The sequence below is a fragment of the Xenia sp. Carnegie-2017 genome, unplaced genomic scaffold (genome assembly GCF_021976095.1).
Source record: "Xenia sp. Carnegie-2017 unplaced genomic scaffold, XeniaSp_v1 HiC_scaffold_47, whole genome shotgun sequence".
Lineage (NCBI taxonomy): Eukaryota > Metazoa > Cnidaria > Anthozoa > Malacalcyonacea > Xeniidae > Xenia > Xenia sp. Carnegie-2017.
In genome coordinates, this window is record NW_025813512.1 from 217,110 (window position 1) to 234,590 (window position 17,481).

At 36.9% G+C, this 17,481-nt stretch overlaps 1 protein-coding gene and 1 long non-coding RNA gene across 2 annotated transcripts; both read left to right on the plus strand.

Moving 5' to 3' along the window:
• The first annotated feature begins 6,656 nt into the window (after window positions 1–6,656).
• Window positions 6,657–7,285, plus strand: LOC124456416. The gene is made up of 2 exons (XR_006952266.1): window positions 6,657–6,857; window positions 7,006–7,285. It is a non-coding gene; the product is annotated as an uncharacterized LOC124456416 (long non-coding RNA).
• Window positions 7,286–14,573: 7,288 nt separating this feature from the next.
• Window positions 14,574–17,147, plus strand: LOC124456374 (the record flags this gene model as incomplete). The annotated part of the gene is given in 10 exon segments (XM_047006833.1): window positions 14,574–14,683; window positions 14,863–15,223; window positions 15,339–15,536; window positions 15,615–15,801; window positions 15,959–16,132; window positions 16,135–16,213; window positions 16,425–16,595; window positions 16,751–16,858; window positions 16,860–16,897; window positions 16,978–17,147. Coding segments are annotated over 10 exon segments (1,596 nt in total), but the record flags the coding sequence as incomplete, so codon positions are not given.
• Window positions 17,148–17,481: the final 334 nt, after the last annotated feature.

A 17,481-nucleotide genomic window follows, 5' to 3' on the forward strand; every position in this document is an offset into this window, starting at 1 on the left:
ATCTTGATTTTGATGTACTAACCTGTTTACTACACTGTGTAACAAACAATTCATTTACAGAAACACCAGATGGCATTCATAAAACTTTTAGCATAAAGCAAACCATTACACATCATCATGATTGTCCATAATCTGTCAAATTGTCCAGGCTAGCTGTTTAATACAGGTATTTTTATTGTACGACATGTACCAAACTCATTAATTAATCTTGCTTTGCATTTTGATTTCAATACAGCTCTGTCCTTAATATTTGCTTCATATTTTCAGAAAATATATCAGAAAAAATCCTCCATTTAACTCAGTTGAAACAAGGAGTTTTAAGATATGCATATCTCGATAAGAACTGGTTGCTTTGCCTCGTCTAGCAAGCGATTAAGTAAAGAACAAATAAGAATGGATAAACATAACTTAAATTATAAGCTAGGAGTAAAACATTCACAAAATATATACAATCACACTTCAAGTATTGACTTAAAACAAAACACTGAACACTTTAAATGGTAAACAATCTTACGTTGCTTACCGGTATCATGAAATGTTTCCTTTTCTGGCATTACTTCAGCATCCGTCTACCAAACAAGTTTGCAACAAGGTTTAAAGATAAAATTTCTAAAGTTTGTGTTTGGCATTGATATTTTATATAATCGCTATTGTGGTTGTCAAATCCGGGTGGACGAAAAAAATTCATTTATGAGCCGGCGTCTTTCCGCTGACTTTGACCAAAATCCGCCATGTTTTTGACCACGCAGCCGCGGCTAATAATTTATAGTATTAAAATAGTATTATAATATTTATACTTATTTATTTATAAGCATGAACTTGCTGATAAAATGTCAATTACAAATATGAATGCATGTCAAATCTTCCACCAGTTCTTAACAAGTGGGAGAAGTAAATGACAAGAACCAACAATCACCCACAGCCCAAAATTTCAAATCATCACTTTCACATTACAAAAGAGCATGTGAAATTCTTACAAAGCAAGTCTAACTTTGAAAGCAATAAAATTGTTATGAAACATATTATATTAAGTGGATTGTGTGTATTTTGTACAGCATTCAAAGATACAGACTACCTGTTATCAGTTTTATCTTAAATTTTTGTCTTTCGACGACAAATGAGAAATTCATATTTCGAAGCAAGTTCTCCCTTTTATGTTTTATATAATACAGCGTTACGTATACAAAACATGTCTTGGAACGTCCACAATACATCTTAACACATTAATAACCAAATTTTGCTAACGGTTTTGAAAAAAATAAAGCATTTAGGCTAGCATTCTATTTCCAAGTTAGCAGTTTTGCAAAACAATCCGTCACGCAAATAAAACAGTCCACGCGAGATACACGCGAAGCGGCAAAACAGCTTCTATGTGGCTTCAAACAAGTCTAGGTTTGTTTATAATGAGTTAGCCTTCCAGTTGTTGTAGAGTTCACTGGTTCTATAAGACCTGGAGGAAACGTCAACAAAATCTATAAATTATGTAGACCCGCGTGGTCAAAAACTTATGGCGGATTTTGGTTTGTCAAAGTCAGCGGAAAGACGCGGCTCATGAAATGAAATTTTTTGCCGGATTTGACAACCACAATAGCGATTATATAAAATATCAATGCCAAACACAAAACTTTTAGAAATTTTATCTAAAACATGTTGCAAACTTGTTTGGTAGACGGATGCTGAAGTAATGCCAGAAAAGAAACATTTCATGATACCGGTAAGCAACGTAAGATTGTTTACCATTTAAAGTGTTCAGTGTTTTGTTTTAAGTCAATACTTGAAGTGTGATTGTATATATTTTGTGAATGTTTTGCTCCTAAGTTATAATTTAAGTTATGTTTATACATTCTTAATGAGTTTACAACACTGAACTGTAATAAATGGAAGGTTACCTGTAATAAGAAAGTACGGTGGCCCGTATCTGCAAATTCACAAATTAATTTGTCAATGCACAAACATTCCCTTAAATTCAAAAACAATGTATTTGATACAACAATAATGTGCTGAATGCACAACAAATTTCTCCACGATTCAAATCAAACTAAAAGTTATAAACAAATTGAATATTGCAATGCAAAATAAAACTGACCAAATGCACGAAACCAGTTATCGCAATGCAAAATCAAAGTTCAACAACAAAGTCTACCGGTCATATCTGGGAGACAAGGAACAAGAAATTTAACCGGGGGTATATTGTAAGAAGAGACTCTGTTTACCACATGATGGTTTACTACTGTGAAGGTACCACAGGATTCATCCTGACATTCATCCTCACTATCACCACAGGATTCACCACAACATTGAATATTAGCATAAAGTGTGAAGTTGACACCACATTCATTTTAATATTATTAAATAACATCAGTTTCAGACCCAAAATAAAAAACCCGTATTTTTTGCTACAAAAAAAACAAAAAATGCACACGTGCTTGATGCCGTTGTAAAGACCAAGTTGTTTAGACAAAGATTATTCTATTTTATTTTTGGTGGAAAGTCTTGGAGCAAATCTACAGCCTTTTAAACACTACTTCCGCTTTTGTCTTTACGTTAATTAATTGCGCGATGTTTCAATGGATAAATGTTGACATGTAAAAAGGCCTAATTTTCAAGAAGTAAACACGCTGGAAAATACTTCTGTTTGGTAACATCCGAGTACGTTTTCTGAGGGATTTCAAATATATCTTTACTTTTTGGACCAAATTCGTGGAGCGAATCTGCAGCCATAAAGTCGACTGTGAAGGTACCACGGGATTCAAGATAGTACCTTTTATACGGTAAACGCGCTACAATTTACTTGTGTTTCATATAATCAGAAAGAGCGTGTTCCAAGGTTTTAAATATGTCTTTATCATCCTGGCCCAAATTCCAGGAGCGAATCTACAGCTTGAGAAAGGTAGAGCATTTTTGCGTTAATTAATATGCATGTTGTCATGTAGCATTATTTCATAACGTAGCATTATTAAACAAGCGCCATTCGATTCAAAATGGAGACGTTATCCATCGCTTCGCTTTCTTCTTTCTTCTCAGAAGAAATCTATAAAAAGGGGAAAACCACTTTAAGTCAGATCACATTGAAGCATCTACTTACCAGCAGAGTGTTTTACGAGGAGAAGTACACGCGCAAATGAAACAACAAAAGGTTTATAAAGTGATGGTGAATGCCAAATGTCAAGATTAAGTTTTAGACTGTTTTGTTATTGTATAAAGGCAGTTTCATGTTTAGGTTTTAATCATACTCGTGAGTTGTCTACTCATGTATACAGTTTTGTGTGTGTTTCACTTCCTGTATCCTACAATGCATTGCGTTCCGCTTTGTTTATTTTTTTCTTAGTTGATTCTCTCTCTTGCCAAGAGAGATATATTGTGATAAATAGATAAGCATCCTAATGCACATCAATCTTAAATAAACAACAGGTTATGGGCCCAGCACCCATTCCAACTAAGAAAATAAACATCAGTGATCATGGATGATAAAGCTGGAGTGTGGATAAGCTCACTACAGACAATTACTCAACTTGGAAATTCAAACTCAAACACCTTCTCATAGCAAAGGACTTGTTTGGATATAGATAGATCCATTACTCTGAGCAGTGAGGCCAGTGAAGCAGACAAGACCGCTTATAAAAAGAATCATAGCAAAGCTTTCTCCCACAAAGTCTTATCAGTAAGCGACAATCTCGTCTATTTGATCACTGAATGTGCTAATGCCCAAGCAGCATGGGACAGGTTGAGTGCTCATTTTGAGCGTGATACTCTTGCCAACAAACTGTTTCTCAAGAAACAATACTTTAGAACTGTTATGAAGGAAGGTACGTCTATGCAGGAACATCTCCGACATATGAAAGCCATAACAGACAAACTCGCAGCGATCAAATAATATAAGCGAAGAGGATCAGGTCGTCCTCTGCTCGGTAGCCTCCCCGATAGCTACTCAACTGTCGTAACCGCTCTAGAGGCACGAGGTGACGATATATCGCTGGAGTTTGTGACTCAGACATTACTTAATGAGGAACAGAAGAGAACAAAGATCTCTGGCTTCGGCTGGCGTATCTGGTAGTGGCAGATCTCAAGCCAATTCTGACACTGCCCTGCTGTCGGCCAATAGCAGAGCTGATCAGCAAAATAGAGGATGCTATATATGTAGTTCTTTGGACCACTATCAGAATGTCTGTCCCAGAAAGAGCAGTAGTGGTAGGAAGTCGGATCTCGTGGTAGAGGGACGTAGAGGGCGTGACCGTGGCTATCAAAATAACTCTGACAGACCTCATCATGCTAAGATGTCACAACAGGATGATGGTGATAGCGGTGAGACGGCGTTTGCGGTGTCCGAGGTAACGCCGAACCTCAACTCTGGCTAATCGACAGTGGAGCTACTAGTCATATGGCCAAAGAACGAGATGCTTTCTGTGACTACACGCCTACTGCACAAGAATCACCCGAGTATGTTATGATAGCCGATGGTTCCAAGATACAAGTGAGGGGGAAAGGTAGTGTGAAACTTCAGGTCTGGGAGAGTCGAAATAAATCCAGGTATGCTACTCTGTACAATGTGTTACATATCCCCGAACTAAGTGGAAATCTGTTCTCAGTAAAGCCGCCACTCAGAATGGCTACGTAATCCAATTCGGACATTCTCGATGCTGGGTCAAAATCGTAGAAAGATGGTGTGTGCATCTGGCACCATGAAAGATAAACTTTACTACCTCGATGTTAGAACCGATGATCATTCTGCTAGGTGTGCGTCTAATACAGTTCTGTAACCAACGTCTCGCACATGCTAATATCAACAATATCAAAAACTCAGTGGTGTAACAATGGCTGTGATCTATCAGGTAACATTGGTGTGTGTAAAGCCTGTGTAAAGGCAAGATGACTCGTCAACCATTTCATACTGATAACATGATCAAATCAACCAGGGTGCTCGAGTTAGTCCATTCAGACGTGTGTGCCCTATGCAAACAGAATCTATAGGTGGTAGTAAATACATAGTGTCATTCATTGATGATTTCTCTCGATATGCTCATGTTTATTTTTTGCATGATAAATCCAGTGTGTTTCAGGTCTTCAAAGAGTATGAGTCTATGGTTACTAATGCTACCGGTCAGACTATAGGTACGTTGAGAACTGACGGCGGAGGCGAGTATGTATCTCACGAGTTTGAGAGTTACCTGACTTCACGAGGTATTCAGCATCAGCTGACTGCACGATACTCCCCGCAGCAGAACGGCTGTGCCGAACGTTATAATCGTACTATCTGTGAGGCAGCACGTTCACTCATCGCGAAATCCGGTCTTCCCAAAACGTTTTGGGCTGAAGCAGTAGCCACCTCTGTGTATCTGAGAAATCGTCTTCCCACGCGAGCTCACAGAGAGGTCATAACTCCTTATGAGAAATGGAACAATAAAAGGCCTGACCTCGGACGTAAGAATCTTCGGATGTCTAGCGTTCGCTCACGTTCCAGATCAGCTGCGACGAAAGCTGGATGAGAAAGCAGACAAGATGATATTCGTGGGATATAGCCTCAGATCCAAAGCGTATCGACTCTACAATCCGCTGACTAAGAAGATAGAGGTGCGCCGTGATGTAGTGACGAAACTAAGCTAGGTATGCCCAAGTCTACTGTCAAACCTGGGAAGCTCGCTCTGAGAACTTTAGAAGTAGACCTACATGTAAAACAACACTGATGAGTCGTCCCCACCTACCTCCGCACGTCCATCTCGTTCTACTCAACCCATCATCCGCTTCGGTATTGATGATCACACTGGTATGGGTCACGTTGCTTGCTCAGCCACTGATATCATAGAGCCACTGTCTTTCTCAGAGGCGTAGGAGAGTGTGAATCGTGACAAATGGATGACTGCTGCTGAAAGTGAGTATAAATCACTTATCGAGAACAAAACCTGGGAGTTAGTGTCGCTACCGTCTGATCGTACTGCTATAGCTTCGAAGTGGGTGTTTAAAGCAAAATACTCACCCGATGGTACTGTAGATAAGTTCAAAGCTCGACTAGTCGCCAAAGGATACGCACAACAAGCTGGTATAGATTACGACGATACTCTCCAGTAGTCCACCGCTCTTCATTACGTGTGCTACTGGCTGATGCTGTGGAACGTGAAATGCTCATACACCAGATGGATGTGCAGCCTTCCTAAATGGCACACTCCTGATGACGAACAGATTTATATGCACAACCAGAGGGTTTGTAGTTCCAGGTAGAACACTTAGTCTGCAAAGCTAAATCGTTCGCTATACGGACTAAAGCAATCGCCGAAATGTTGGAACACTGTGCTAGATGAGTTCCTAAAATCTTTAGGGTTTACTCGATCTACTGCAGATCTGTTAGTTACGTGCGATGGAAGGATAACTCTAAGATGATGATCGCAGTGTACGTGGACGACATTTGTATTATGTCTGATACAGACACACAGATGACTGAGGTAAAGTCTGCTCTCTCAGCACGCTTCAAAATGACAGATCGGCGAGCTACACCACTGCATAGGTATAGTCGTAAGAGAGACAACTCCTCCTTACACTCAGCCAGACACCGTATATCCGTATATATTTTCAATCTCACATATGGAAGAACAAAATTTGCATGATATGAACAACTCATCTAGCTTTCTTTCAAAACAATGAATTTTCTCTCTGTGTTTGCTTATCATCATCCGATTCATTGCTGGAACTTGGTGAAGAACACACATAATCTTCATCACTACCATCTGACAGATCACTTTCAGTTGAGCTTTTATCTATAGTATTCACAGTCTCCTCATGCTCTGAACAATTATCTTCCCCACATGATGCATTCTCAATCTGGGTGATGTCATGCATGATTGGTGGTATAACAACAGAAGCTAATGGTAGGTTTGACATTGAATGTACACTATTGTTCATGGGACTAGAGGTTTTTGAAAGTTACTGTATTTTATTTTCCTTCTTGGCTTTTCCTCTGTGCCAGTGTCTGAACTCCAATACTGCGTGTTGAAATCTTTTCACACTGTGTTTCAGCATCAACACTACTTGGAGTATCACTATCACATAGTATTGCCACACTTCTTCCAGCTGAAGTATCTATTTCTGGCTCTATCTCAGTCATGGTCATGGACAATGTGAATGAAGAGTCTTCAGCATCACTGGGTTGTTCAAGCATACTGGCTAATTCCTGCACATTGTGGAATTTAGATTCATTTAATTAAAAAATGTTTCAAGTGTAATGTTCAAAAGAAAATTTTAATATAATGATCTCACTTATATATATCAATACATACTTATTCATGCTCAAGATAAATAATATCAAAAATTATTCTGTAAAAATAACATTAATGGGCTACCTCTTGCATCGCTTTTCTTTTCTGCCTCTTACTTGAGGATTCCCGCTCTGGTTTACGCTTTAGAAAGGGGAATATTGAAGGGACACTGCCGGGTTTTAATGCTTTTGGCTTTCATTCCAAATAAATCTTTCAGGAACCTTCAAAACAATCTGGCGTGAAATGCGCGCTGCACATAGCATGAATTAGGTTTAGGCAAATTATCACGTCGAATTCGCCCTAGCCACATTTTACGAATATATTGATCATTTGGCAAGCGATGGTAAGATATTTCACTTCCTTTGGTTTTTTTTGAACAATTAGTGCAACCGGGTACCATACAGTAAGGCATATTTATAAAGAAAGGAAAATAAATATCGAGAAAGAAATACGCATCGAAGACTTTGTGTTTGTTTTGTATATGAAATTTTGAGCGCTACCGCGCTCACCGCGCAGTGACGTCAATAACGGAAACCGCTGCTCGATCGCGGCTTCGCTCGCATGTATACAATGGCTGCAGCTTTTACAGCAAAATTTCATGATTTTGTGGTTTCATATCTCCGGTATAATTTTGATTGGAGCTTTCAAACTTTGGAATATGGTTTGTAAAAATAAAATCTTTCATTTGATAAAAAGTTTTTTTGGGGTCTGACTTCCCCTTTAAGTAGGACAGTTTGCGTCCTGGGCCCATAACCTATTAGAATTATAATGTTTAAGTAACCATTTTAATATAACATAACCAAATACAACGTGCAGTGCAACAGAACAGATTAAGAATACTAATTACTAATAAGATAAGATGTCAACAAGACAAAGAACTTAATATAAACATAAGTGTTAGTGCCAAAGTCCATGATCAATTATCCAATCATGTATCATCATTATAGGTATAAAGTTCCGGTATCATATTACTCTAATAATACGTTTATAACCCAATAGTTTCAACATCTCATGATACCATCTTCAGTATTATAAGGAATATTATGTATGTGATGAATATATATAAGTAATATGATACATGTTTGTAAATGTAGATCGTCCAGGTTGGTATAGTCCTGAGAAGGACTGTTTTGTTGTTGTTGACTCAATAACAACAAAATAAGAAAAACAGTCCTTCCCACAACTATACCAACCTGGAAGATCTACATTTACAATGTTATCGATACTCAGGTTCAAACCATTTACTTTAATGCGCCATATTGACATAAATCGCATCACATACTCGCATAAATAGACTTTGATATTTTACATTCATACATACACTTCAGTTTTCCTTTACTTACGATTTTGGATGTAAACTTCTGCTGATAAAACTCAAAACAATGTTAGCTTGCCTTTGAACATCAATGACTTAAATGTTGCTCGCAAGATCGTCTTTGCCAAGCATTTACAATTCATCCATAAATTTTTCACCCTCTTGAAAAAATTCACAGTTCGGACAGCAGCATTCATGTCAATATATGAATTTGTAAAATATTTCCATAAATTCCATCTGATTGTAGGCTAGTTTCTATCATGCTTTAGAAAATTACTATGAAACGACCATACATTCAATTCAGACAGTGAGCTTGACTATGTTAGTTCAGTTGGCTATCAGTCAAAATCGGTCAAACCAATCACAGTAAGACAAAAATTTGAACAGACCAATTACACAATAGCAATTGGACACTCTTATCGGTCCGGCCACCCGCATCGGTCGAGATTATTCTAGATCTGGCTATTGACCAATCAAATGGCTTAAATAAGCTTTCTTGAAATCTGTTATCGGTCGAACGATTTGAGCCACCCTGCTTATCAGTCAGCCAGTTAACATAATTCTAGATATGTTTTTATCTACTGATCTGTTTACTTAGGTGGTATTTGTATAAGTTTTCATACAAAAAACACAATTTTGACGATGAAATCCAAACGATTACAGAACGAGATCTTAATGATAAAAAAATTGTAATCATTAAATTTGATAAATAATTTATGAACTAAAACATCAGTCGCGTGACTGATTTGACATACCCTAGATCTGCTCCTGGGGATGTTTTGCTAATGTATCAAGAATTACATCCCCCACAATCGAATTGGTATACCACCATAGATTTGATAGAATCAGGGATAGGATCTTTGAATGAGATGTAGTTTTTGATTTCGAAGGAAGTGAAAATTAGTCGGATGTTAATGTCAGTGCAGAAGCGTTTCATGATGTTTGTAAGTCTGCGTTTTGTGTGTGGTGAATAGTGTGCGATGTACGGTAGTTTAAAGTAAAGAGTTTTATGGACTGTTGGTTATTGTTGGTCGTGATTGTTATATCGGATGTTTTGGTGTTTGCTTTATAGTTAGTATTAGTTTTACTTTAGTATTACTTTAGTGTTAGTTTTGTCATGCAGATATCGCTTGATGAAGTGTAGTGGGAAAGAGTTGCGTAATAAATAGGTGTGATGTTCTTTAGTTCTTGTTAAAAGCCATTGTCAGTGTTGTTAATTTTGTGTGCTCTGTCTATAAGTGTGCATATTAATCCAGTATTGTAAGAAAGCGGTGTGAAGCTGAAGTAGTTCATCAATAGTCCCGAGTAGGTTGGTTTATGATATGTCAAATTACACAAGAAATGCAGCCGCCACTACGACCAATAATCTCAGCAACGAACGCTTACAATTATAATCTAACTAAATATCTCAGTTCCATACTAACACCTCTCATACCAGATGACCACTCTAATAAAGGTTCTTTCACTTTCCTCGACAAATTCTCATCTTTCAACTCATCAAGTTCATGTCACAAATTCTTCATCTCCTACGACGTTGAAAGCCTATTCAATAACACACCGCTTGCTGAAACGATAGATCTAGCCATTGACGCAATTTTCACCGACAACCCTAATTTCACCATGACCAAGACAGACCTAAAACAGCTGTTTTTAATAGCAACGGAACAAACACATTTTTTATTTGATGGAAAATTTTATGACCAGACCGACATTGTTGCGATGGGTTCTCCCCTAGCACCTATACTTGCAAACATTTTTATGGGTTCGCATGAACGAAACTGGATTACTAACTACAACGACACAAAACCATTTTTCTACCGCAGATACGTTGACGATATTTTTTGTGTTTTTACAAACGAGCTGAGGCTATGAACTTTTCAGTTACAACAACAAACAACCCACGAACATTAAATTTTCTTTCGAAACTGAAAATCAAAACCAACTACCTTTTCTGGACATTTTATTAACAAAATCACATGACACCTATACAACGTCGACGTATCATAAACCAACCTACACGGAACTATTGACGAACTACTTCAGTTTCACACCACTTTCATACAAGACTGGATTAATACGTACACTTATAGACAGAACACACAAAATTAACAACAATTACAATGGCTTTAAACAAGAACAAAAGAACATCACAACTATTTTATTATGCAACTCTTTCCCACTATACTTCATCAACAAAACTGTCTAACAATATCTCCATGACAAAACTAATACTAACTGCAAAGCAAACACCAAAACATCCGATAGAGCATTCAAGTTCAACAACAATGAACAGTCTATAAAAACTCTTTAATTTAAACTACCGGACATCGGAAATCATTCACGACACACACATGCAGACTTACAAACATCATCAAACGCTTCTGCACTGACATTAACATCCGACTAATTTTCACTTCCTTCAAAATCAAAAACTACTTCTCATTTTAACGATCCTATCCCTGATTCTATAAAATCTATGGTGGAATACCAATTCGATTGTGCGGGATGTAATTCCCGATACATTGGCGAAACTTCACGTCACTTATCCACCAGAATCAGGAACACACCACAACTGACAAAACTCACACATCTTTCGACACTTTTAAATTCACCTTCATCCAAAACTAGCTATTCCCCTCTTGCTTTAAAATCATCGACACTGCAGATACTACATTCCACTTAAAATCAAACAAATTCACCAAACCGAACAAAACATTTTCGTAGAGTATCAAGATGTTTTCAAAGGTATTGGCCTTGTCAATGGTGAATACCACATCGAAATTAAAAGTGATGCTAAACCTACAATTCATCCACCAAGAAAAGTCCCACTGAGTTTAATGCCACGCTTGAAATCAACACTATAAACAACAAGTGCGTACATTAGCTGACTCCGTCATTGTACAAAGTGTGCCGAAGACGATGCGTGAACGCGCGACGGCAATACTCAACGTCTTAAAACATATCCGGATATAATAACGTGGGATGATTCAGGACAAGTCAAACTTGACGGTGTTATTATCCCTCAATCAAATATATCAGACCTCATTAGCGACGCTGTAAGAGGGAGAAAGAATTTCAATCCTACAGGTTCTAGAATTCTTTCGCGTTTTATCAAAAATAAACATTCCTCGTGATTTGGTTCGGAACGATGTAAGATGGGAAGAAGCTCAAATGGAAACTTCGCCCGATGAAGAAGATGGAATAGCCCACCACAGAGGCTCAAGAACGAAAATGACAACACCTAAACCTTCCTCTACACTAAAGAAAACTCGTTTACGTTGGATAGACTATTAAAATTTGACATGTAAAGATTTGTTTTGTTTAAATAAATAGAGCAGTTGATATCAATTTCCTGATTGTTATCATTAGAATATTCAAATAGAAAACACAGGCAATTAGTTTACACAAAAAAAAATTTATTGATAATAAACGCATCAAGCTTTTACAACAAATTTTATACTTGACTGAATGCCATCGTTTAGAGTTACACTAGTTTCTATATGAAAATGTCTGCTAAGGAAACTTGATACGTTCACTCTAAATTTCCAAGTGTACAGCAAACACCGTATAGGTGTAAATTTACACAACTTTTGTGTAAACGGGCAAATTACACCTCTGCGAGTGTTATGTTACCTTTTGAGGTGTATTTTGTTCCAACAAAAGTGTTAGGTTTACACTGATTTGGTGTAGATCGTATATTACCTATATCTGGTGTAACTTTACACCAGACTTTGATCAATAATCACTATTAATGTGTGTTATAACAATGTAGTCATGCTTCTATGGAAAGTCGGCTTTCGCTTTATGGAAACACTTGTACAAAAATATAAAACATTAAAAGCACTAAATTTCATTTATGGAAAATAATATACTTGTATGTTACATGGTTTATTAATTTTCACAATCTGAGATGTCATATCTCATTCTTACATATTTTCTCGAGAATCCATGTCTATTTATTGTATATACATTCAATGGATGATAGTCTATTAGATCATCATATTTAACCGTCTCAATATTGTTGAGTATTGCTATTTCGTATGAGTGTAGGTTTTAACATATTTCAATGTATGCATTTGTTTACAAATAAAATGCATCCCCATTAGCAATGACTATATCTTCGATCATCAAGATACATGGCAGTATTGATTGCTTATAAACAAGTGCAGTTCGTTTGTGGTACTTGCTCCATGAATTGATATCAATTAGCCCTGAAAGTAGACAGTGGTAAACTTTGAGTCACGACAGTCGGTAAATCATTTGCAGGCAAAACAATTGATTTCATAGGAACTTAGTACGGCATATCTTGCATAATATAGTCCCCCCCCCAATTATCGATTTTCAAGTGTGGCCCAAGGCAGTGAACTGGGTACAAGGTACAACAAACAACGTGTTTAAGATGGCGGAGCAAACCTATATAAATGAGGTGAGAATGTATGCAGTGTACACTATGCAACTTTCCAATATTCTTGATTAAAGGAGGTCAATTAAATGTTTTGATGTCCAGGAAACTAAAGATGATCGTGTGAGACAAGACAATCCTCAAGACTTAGGACAAAGAAGTGATGAAAAAGGTTAGAAGTAGCACACTGACACAGCAATAGAATGTTTTAGCCTTCAGAACAAAAACACAACATTGCTGCTCTTATTTTCTTACATTGTCTATAAATTGTGAGTCAACTTTAAAGTGCACCTCCAGGCAAAATTTTTATTGGTTATATCGAATCTATGTATGATGGCCAGCATATATGCGAAAAATTTTTAAATCGGTTATATCTTTCCTTTTTATGGCGGTTTGAAGTTGACAAAATGCACTTCTTGATGGACCATGTCCGTCGTTACAAGAACCTGAACGAGCAAATTTTATGACGTCACGCAAGGTACTCGTCAAAGTAAGGCCGTTGTTTCTAAATACATTACGTGCAGTTTTGAAAACTAAAACATGGTTAATAGCTGTGTGGCGGCAAATTGCAAGAATAAGTCATGTCTTAGTTCCGGTATAAGTCTCCACACAATACCCTACTTTAATGACAATCAACCTGAAGCCAGGAGAAGAAAAATATGGTTGACTTCGTCAAAGCAAAACGGGTCTTTGAACCTTCGAAGACGTCGACCCTTTGTTCGGCACATTTTACGCCCGAGGATTTCGAGCGACGCTTTGCTATTTTGCCTGGTCAAACAAAGCCGAATTACCAGAAGCTAAAGAGCGATGATCTAGGGGTTTGTGTTTATCCCAGCATACATGCTGTGGCGGTGAAAAGTTCCAGTGAACTGGTCGTGCAAAGTGCTAGAGATAGACGCATGGTGAGTAAGTTTTGATTTGATTCAACATGTTTTTGTTTTGAATTTATTTGCAATGTTTAGTCCTACTATGTAATTTTACTTAAAATATACGTTTTCTTTTCATGTGAAGATGATAAAAGTATGCAGCAAGGAAAGGCATGTCCATCTGAAGCATCAGGGTTGCCAACGGCAATGGGTATGATTTGCTTTCATAAAGATGCCAATATTTTTCTGTGAGAAAACTAATCTAAAGGTTAATCATTTTAATAGGTATTCAGTGTAAGAAAAGAAAGCTTGAGACAAAGGAAAGGCCTAATGAAATTATTATGGATGAGCCAGTAAATGTAATTATTATGTTCCAACATGTTCAGGTTTGTGCTCTATAATCAAAGTTAATCAGTGCTTTATTATTCTCTTAGAATTCCTCAGAAACAAGAGAAATGAAAAATCTTCAAGAAAGCAACCGAAGACTGAAAAACAGAATAGTTTCTTTGCAAACATCTGCACAAGGAAACAAATACAAAGTGAAGCAACTTAGACGCAAAGGTGAGCCCCATATTTCACACACATTTTGCAATCCAAAAAGCTAAACATATATAAAGCAGTATTGTTTGATTTCTAGTAAGCCAGCTTGAAGAACGTTTGGAGGAAAGTTGATGTTTGAAGATAGCAGTGGGAAGGAGCAAAGTGAAAGGGGGCAGAGGTGATTGAAGATGACAACTTAGACAGCAATGATGAAGGGGAAATCATGGAAGAAGCAGATGATGAGTATGATCCTTTCTATGAGGGAGAATGCTAACATTGAAGATGATGAAGAAGAGCTTATTGAAGAAGATTCAGAGTTAGTATTTCCTATTTTCTTATAGTTTAAATATTTTACATTGGAATTGTTTGACATGCTTACTCAATAGCAGCTTAACTGCGATTTGCGAATTCATTTTTTCCTGCTATATGAAATATTTTAGAAAGACATTAAATAATAAAATTTTGTTCATGACTTTGTACTTTTGCTTCAACTAGGTTATTGCAAGTTACTGGGAATCTGCGGACAGAACCCAAACACATTGTGTTTCTCTCACAACTGTTGCTACTTTTTAATTTTTGCCACGCCTGCAAGACTGAAAATCCAATAGTTGAAGCTAAAACTGTTGGGTCTAATGTCATAATAAAAACAACTTGCCATAACCCAAAATGCCCTGAAGAAACTAAAACATGGCAAAGTCAACCACCAATGCCTGGATATCAAAAAACCCGTGCTGGAAATTTTTTATTGTGCATGGCAGTACTGCTTAGTGGTGGATCATTCACCAAGTTGAGACAAACTTTCTTGAACATGGGTATTGGATGTGTCTCTCACAGTACTTACTTTCATTATCAGCGGGTGAGTATGAACAAACCATTTTACAAGAATGAGAAAAAAGTTTTCATTGTAGCAGGATTTCTGAATCATGTGCATTCAGAAATATATTTTAATTGATTTGTAATCAATTTTCTAGACTGTGCTGTTCCCCACCATCTATCTGTACTGGAAGAATTATCAATCAAAGTTGTTGGAAAAGGCAAAGCAAATAAAAGATGGTGTGGTCCTTGCAGGGGATGGGCGGCATGACAGCATGGGTCATTCAGCCAAGTTCTGTGCATACACAATTTTTTGTTGCACATTTGCAAAGATCATTCACTTCAATATTGTGCAGGTAACAAAAAATGTACATTATTAACAATTGATAACAATTACTTAAATTTACTTATGAGGTGTTGTTTTGTTTTTTTAGAGAAACCAGGCCGGAAGTAGTCCAGCAATGGAGTTCATGTCGTTTAAATTATGCATGGACTACCTTCTTACATCTGCTGTTCCCATTACCACATTCATCTCTGACAGGCATACCTCAATTGCAAAATATATGCGGCAAGATTTAAAGAATATCATACACTATTTTGATGTATGGCACTTGAAAAAAAGTAAGTGTATTTGATTTTCTATTCAGGCCTCTTGAAAGTATGAAGTTGTCACTGAACTATTAACATCACTGAATGTCTATAAAAGAGGTATTGTTTCACTGTCATTGTTTCCACTTTTTGACATAATTTTTCTGGTTGGATGTTCTGTTACATACAGAAATTAGGAAAGTGCTTTCCAAAATTGCCAAAGAGAAGGACTGCGAGGCATTACACGATTGGATCAGGCCAATTGAGAATCACCTGCATTGGAGTGCCACCTCGACATTTGATGGGAATGGCCTTGTTATATTGGCCAAATTCAAGTCATTCCTACAACATATTGTAAACATACACTATGTCACAGTAACCCGTTGTTTGCAAAATGTGCCCATGGTAGTAGCATTCCAGATAGAAAGTGGCTGACCGTTGGTAAGTTCAAATAATGTATATATATTTTGTGTAAACTGTGTACAATGAACACTATGCCAAAGATCAAAATATGACATTATTTCTTAGTACATGTACAAATGGTGGTGCAGCCAGCCACATAACTTGACCAAATCTGGAGGCTAGCAATTTTAATTTATACAAGTACAGGTTTAATATAAAATGGAGTTACATGATTTAATTTGTTTTATATCTAGATTCACCCTTCATAAAAAGATTTGCAATGCTTTGACAAACAAACGACTGGTAGATGGGATCAAACAAGCTTCTCCATTAGAACAAACTAGCTGTTTGGAGGGCTTTCACAGTGTTTTAAATCATTTTGCCCCCAAAATGATTGCATACTGTTATGCTGGACAGTATTGCAGGTGGGAAAATGAACTATCATTTACTAAAATGTCTGTTGTTACTAGTTATAGTTGTATATAATACCTTTTACTCAAAACACAGTTTTTCTTTTTATTAAAGGACAAATAAGATGAAAGCAAAGAGCAATTGCAATTTATGTGAATCCTGTTTTTAGGCATATTTTAGCTGTTGTGCACTTTAACAACAACCTCAGGAGAGAAATCAAAACAAATCCTGACCAATCAGAAAGAGTCAAAATTAGCTACCCAAAGTTTAAAATGGGAGGCCATAATTCGAAATGTTACAGTTGCACAGAATTTTGGTAAGTTTTTGATTATCTAGATGATGTAATCCTGTTGTTTGAAGATGTTTGGAAATAAAGACATTAAACATTATTTGCAGGATATGTGCAAGACATTTATGAGAATTTTCTGTCAGCTAGCAAGAGGGACATGGCTGATGCAATGGTAAAGCTGAAAGAAATGTGCCCGCCTCCAATGAATTCAATGCTTACTAAGCAAACAAAGCAAGAAGCATTGAAGAAAAAGTCTGACAGGATGCAAATCACCGTCCAACATTTTCAACCCAGTATTCCAGGTAAGATTTTTATGCTAAAAGATTGTTGTTCATAATTTGTTCTAGTTTTGACTAAACCACATTCAAATTTGGATTTGTACTCAGTGAACATGTAAACACTAGATAAATTTAGTTGTCAAAACCTGGAAAGCTTAATTTGTCTTTTGCAGTGTTACAATATCAAGAACAGTTGAGGAGAGACAACAGTAAAGCAAGTACTGGTGATGTGACACCCAGACATTGCAGAACATGTGGACAACCAATGAGGGGTCACAAAAATGTCAAAGATTGTCCAAAAAACTATAGCTAAAGGAGCATCAACCTACCAAT